Source organism: Lipotes vexillifer, unplaced genomic scaffold, assembly GCF_000442215.2.
Source record: "Lipotes vexillifer unplaced genomic scaffold, Lipotes_vexillifer_v1.1 scaffold230, whole genome shotgun sequence".
Taxonomy (NCBI): Eukaryota; Metazoa; Chordata; class Mammalia; order Artiodactyla; family Lipotidae; genus Lipotes; species Lipotes vexillifer.
This window is the reverse complement of record NW_006775143.1, coordinates 6,086,376-6,091,039: the sequence shown is the minus strand read 5'-3', so window position 1 is coordinate 6,091,039 and position 4,664 is coordinate 6,086,376. Positions and strand designations below refer to the sequence as shown.

The 4,664-nt window shown below is 41.7% G+C and overlaps 1 protein-coding gene across 1 annotated transcript in view; it reads right to left on the bottom strand.

Annotated features, from left to right (window-relative positions):
* Positions 1–4,664, bottom strand: part of INIP (INTS3 and NABP interacting protein) — a 30,312-nt gene that overhangs the window by 192 nt on the left and 25,456 nt on the right. Inside the window, exon 3 of the mRNA XM_007449762.1 lies at positions 1,138–1,228. Within this exon, the coding sequence (XP_007449824.1) occupies positions 1,138–1,228 (91 nt within the window). The remainder of the gene's footprint in view (positions 1–1,137; positions 1,229–4,664) is intronic.

Sequence of the window (4,664 nt, the reverse complement as noted above, 5' to 3'; positions counted from 1 at the left end):
TGAAAGAGTTAAAAAAAAAGAAAAAAAAGGCAGTTCAGCTCCTAAAGAGTCACAATTCTTCAACCAAGGCGTTAAAATTACTTATCCTTTCTGAGTGCTTGAGGCCAAATTTGTTTTAAAAATCAGTTCTTACGCTGTTAATTTTGTTTAAATACACAGGAGATGGACAATCATAAAGAATTCATATTAACAATTTGCACCAGGTACTAATTTATCATCCCCACTCTCTCCCCTGTGATTCTCTTCAGTCAATAATTGAGTCGAAGACATGAATTACTTACTTTGTTCCTTGGAGTGGGGAGGAAAACTAGCAACAAAGGTCCCAAAGTACTCTGCTCTTGGTCAGTAAAGCAGGAGAGTGAGAAAGAAGGGCAGCAGTTGGAAGAAGGGGGAAAGACAGCTGATTACTGGTGATTAAGATACCAACATTCTGTAGAGAATGTTGGCATATAAATAACAGAAAACCACCAGTGACGTCCCTTGTCACTAAACAAAGGACTGTTCATAGGTTGTCTAAAGTGAGATCATCTTTAATATCCCTTCCAATTCTGAGATTCTAAGGTTTAAAAGCATAGGTGTCTAGTGCAAGGTTTCTAGGAATCTTAGTTAAATTATCCAAAATCAATGAAATACTAAAATTGTTTATCATAATAAGAACAATTTTTTTAACTGATAGATTATCACATTCCTATAGTCTTTAAACATTTCCTGCACAACAGACATGCTGACCATTAAAAAAAGAATCCAAACAACAATAAACCGGTAAGACTATCAAAGGACGTAATGGCACAACAGGTTTGAAAAAGTAGATATGTGCTATTAAACTAGCCAGTTCAGCTTTTCAAGATCATTCTGTCCATCCAAATACCCTAAACTCTTCTGTGTGCAGCAGTCCCTTGCCAGGTGTGGCACAGAATCAATCATGACCACGTCAACACCATGAAAGATACTTTCATTACTGCCGTATCTGGTCCTTCAAATCCTCTGGGCATGACTGAATGTCAGCAAACAACTGCAATTACGTGTGGAACGTTTTTATTGATATTGCTCCACTGAAATACAAAATAAGAATAGTGCTGGTTTCCAAGCCCCAGGAAATCTCCAATGAGACAAGAATGTCAGCCACACTTTCCTCACCTGCAAAGCCGCCTTCTGCTGGGCTGCAATATGCTGCTGCTCAGCGTGGTCCCGGAAGTCCTTGTTAAGAGAGGGTCTCGAGAGCGCAATGCTAAAATGGGAATCTTAGTTACTTGACTGTTTAGAGACTCCCTTACTTCTGAATCACATTTTTCTTTAGATATTCTAAATAGGGATTACAAAAAAGAAAAAAGAACTTCCTGAATAAGTCTTTTTTCCTTCTCCCACTGTCTACATTAATTTATATGAAGAAAGCCTATATTATTTACTAGGGCTTCAGATTACCTCCTTTTTATTGATGATTTATGGTTCTCTGCTTTCAAACAGATTTGAGGTACTCTGGTCCATCATAAAGTTACATTTATGATGAAAACTAAAGAACTGAATGTTTCAAGCAGAAGGTAGAACATGCAAAGGTAGGACTGAAGGTCAGGGCTCGGGAGGGGAGAAATGGGTTGGCAAGAAATGAGGCTAGGGAGGAAGGCAGGGGCCGGGATGTGTAGAGCCTTGTGAAATAAATTAAGAAATGAAGGCCTTATCCTAGCAGTGAAGGGAGACTCCGAAAGAGGGTTATAAGCAGAAGAGTGACTTGATCAGAATTATCACACTACAGTTCAGAAAGACCGCCACTGTGACAGACAGTGCTGGTCATTTCCCCAACAATTGTTGCTCTCCCTTCTTCCTCGCTAATGGAACCCACACTTAGTTCAATTATCATCAGTCCCATTCTTTATGGTGGGCCAGGTTATCCCCCAGGGAGTGAACTTTGATTGGTATAAGACAATACCATTTCCCTTGCTGGTTTCCTGTTTAGGCAAGAGAAAGGTTCACAATTCTGGGCAGGTAGACTTCACGGGTAGTCTGCTTGAAGGCTTTGAGAACGTTTTCCTCACTCTTACAAAATGGACACAGGAGAGGAACCTTTCTGGCCTTTGCCTCTACGGGGGCTCGGTGTACAGTGATGCCTAGGCTACTGCAGTCATATTTTGACCAGTAAGGAGGTGCTGACCCATGGAGAAGGGCAGAAAGGAGAGAAGAAAGGACGCTGGATCAGTGCCGACACTGGTGTGCCACTGCAGTGAGCCATTCTGCACTTGACCTTAGCCAAAAGGCCGAGAAGCGATAGTGAGCCATTCTGGAATCACCTTATCTTCACGCTTCTGGTTAACCTATATCCCAACGTTTATGCCAACTTTTTGGTTTTCTGTTACTTCCAGATTAAAACATCCTAACTGACACAACTGATAAATGTATTTGAGAGAACTTAAGACTGTGGGAAATTCAGGAGGTAGTAACTGAGGCAAAAAATGAGAGTGGCCAGGACCAGGGCAGCATCAGTTGCAATAAAAAAAAATGGACAGGGCTTCCCTGGTGGTGCAGTGGTTGAGAGTCCGCCTGCCGATGCAGGGGACACGGGTTCATGCCCCGGTCCGCGAGGATCCCACATGCCGTGGAGCGGCTGGGCCCGTGAGCCATGGCCGCTGAGCCTGCGCGTCCGGAGCCTGTGCTCCGATAACGGGAGAGGCCACAACAGTGAGAGACCCGCGTAGAGCACAAAAAAAAAAAAAAAAAAAAAAAGGACAAGTCTGAGACACATTTCAAAATATAAACATAAGAGAATGATAAATGTTTAGAGATGGAGGTAAAAGGGAATAATAAACAAAGTTCACATTTCTGACTCTGATTACTACTAGATCTGTACCACTCATGGAGACAAGCAAGCCAACAATATTAAGTAGGTAGAGAGGGAGGGAAGATGAGTTCGGTGTGGGACATACTCAGTTTGAAATGCCTGGAAGACATCAAAGTGCAGATGTCCAGGAGGCAGTCTGGTGCTTGAGACAGAGGACGAGGCTGGAGATGCAAATATATAAAACTTATCGGCACATAAATTACAGGCTGCGAAAGTGAATGCAACTGTCCAGTGAAAAGACGTAGACTGGGAGCCTGGATCTAGAACAGAACTCTGAGGAATATCAACGTTCAAGAGACAGGAAGTGGGACTTCCCTGGTGGCGCAGTGGTTAAGAAGCTGCCTGCCAATGCAGGGGACACGGGTTCAAGCCCTGGTCCAGGAAGATCCCACATGCTGCAGAGCAACTAAGCCCGTGTGCCACAACTACTGAGCCTGCACTCTAGAGCCCGCGAGCCACAACTCCTGAGCCTGTGTGCCACAACTACTGAAGCCTGTGTGCCTAGAGCCCGTGCTCCGCAACAAGAAGCTACCACGAGAAGCCCACGCGTCGCAACAAAGACCCAACGCAGCCAAAAATTAATTAATTAATTAATTTTTTAAAAAAGAGAGAGAGGCAGTGGAGAAATGTCTGCAAAAGAAACCAAGATCGTATAACAGTGGATGAATGGAAGCCAAGGAAAGAGAGTATTTTAAGGAGGGCACTGTATACAATGGAATACCACTCAGCCATTAAAAAAAAGAAAGAAATCTTGCCATTGATGACAACAAATACCATATGATCTCACTTATATATGGAATCTAAAAAACAAAACACACAAAACAAAATGAAAACAGACTCATATACACCTGAAACTAACAAATCATCGTAAATCGACTATACTCCAATAAAAAAATTTAAAATATATATTAACCAATAAAGAAAAGAAAACAGACTCATAGATAGAACAAACAGGTGGTTACCAGAGGGGAGCAGGTTGGGGGTGGGCAAAATAGGTGAAGGGGATTAAGAGGCACAAACCTTCAGTGAGAAAATAAAGAAGTCACAGGAATGTAATATACAGCACAAGGAATATGATTCACGATACCATATTAATTTTGTGTGGAGACAATGGTTCCTAGGCGCTGTGGCGATCATTTCACAATGTATGCTCATGTCAAATCACTGTGTAGTACACCTGAAGCTAACACAACTCCATTTCAATTAAAAAAAAAAAAGGAGGGAGCAATCAGTGGCGTCAAATAATGCTAGGAAGTCTAACAAGAAGAGGACTTTGGTCCTCCAGATTTAGCCACAAGGAGGTTGCAAGCGACCTAGGCTCAAACCTGTTCTTTGGGTTGGAGGTGGGGAGGCGCGGAAGTCAGATTGTAGTGGGTTGGGGAGTAAATAAGTGAGAAAGCAGAGATGAGTATGTACAGACAACTCCTTTAAGAGGTCTGGCTGACTCTGCACACCTAAAAATATAAATTAGCTCTAGCTTTCATGTGAGTCCTTTCCTGTATACCTGAATTCACTAGGGACAGTCCCCTGAAGAAACAGAAGAATATTTTATACTATATTATATATTATACTTTTACTAGAAATCAATCTAATAAGCAAATAAAATAACAGGAACAGACAAAAAAAAAAGAGAGGGGAAAGTTAGGGTGGTGGCTGAATGAGATAACGGATGTCAGGGAAGAGATTTAAGATGGCAGAAACGGAATACAATAAAGATCATTAAGCTACCGCAACTTTACCTATTTTGCATAATGCTTAAAAAGTGGGACATTGACAATAATTTCAGTAACAAAAAAACTATACAAAACTCTTTTCTTTTTTTGAAAGTAGGCTG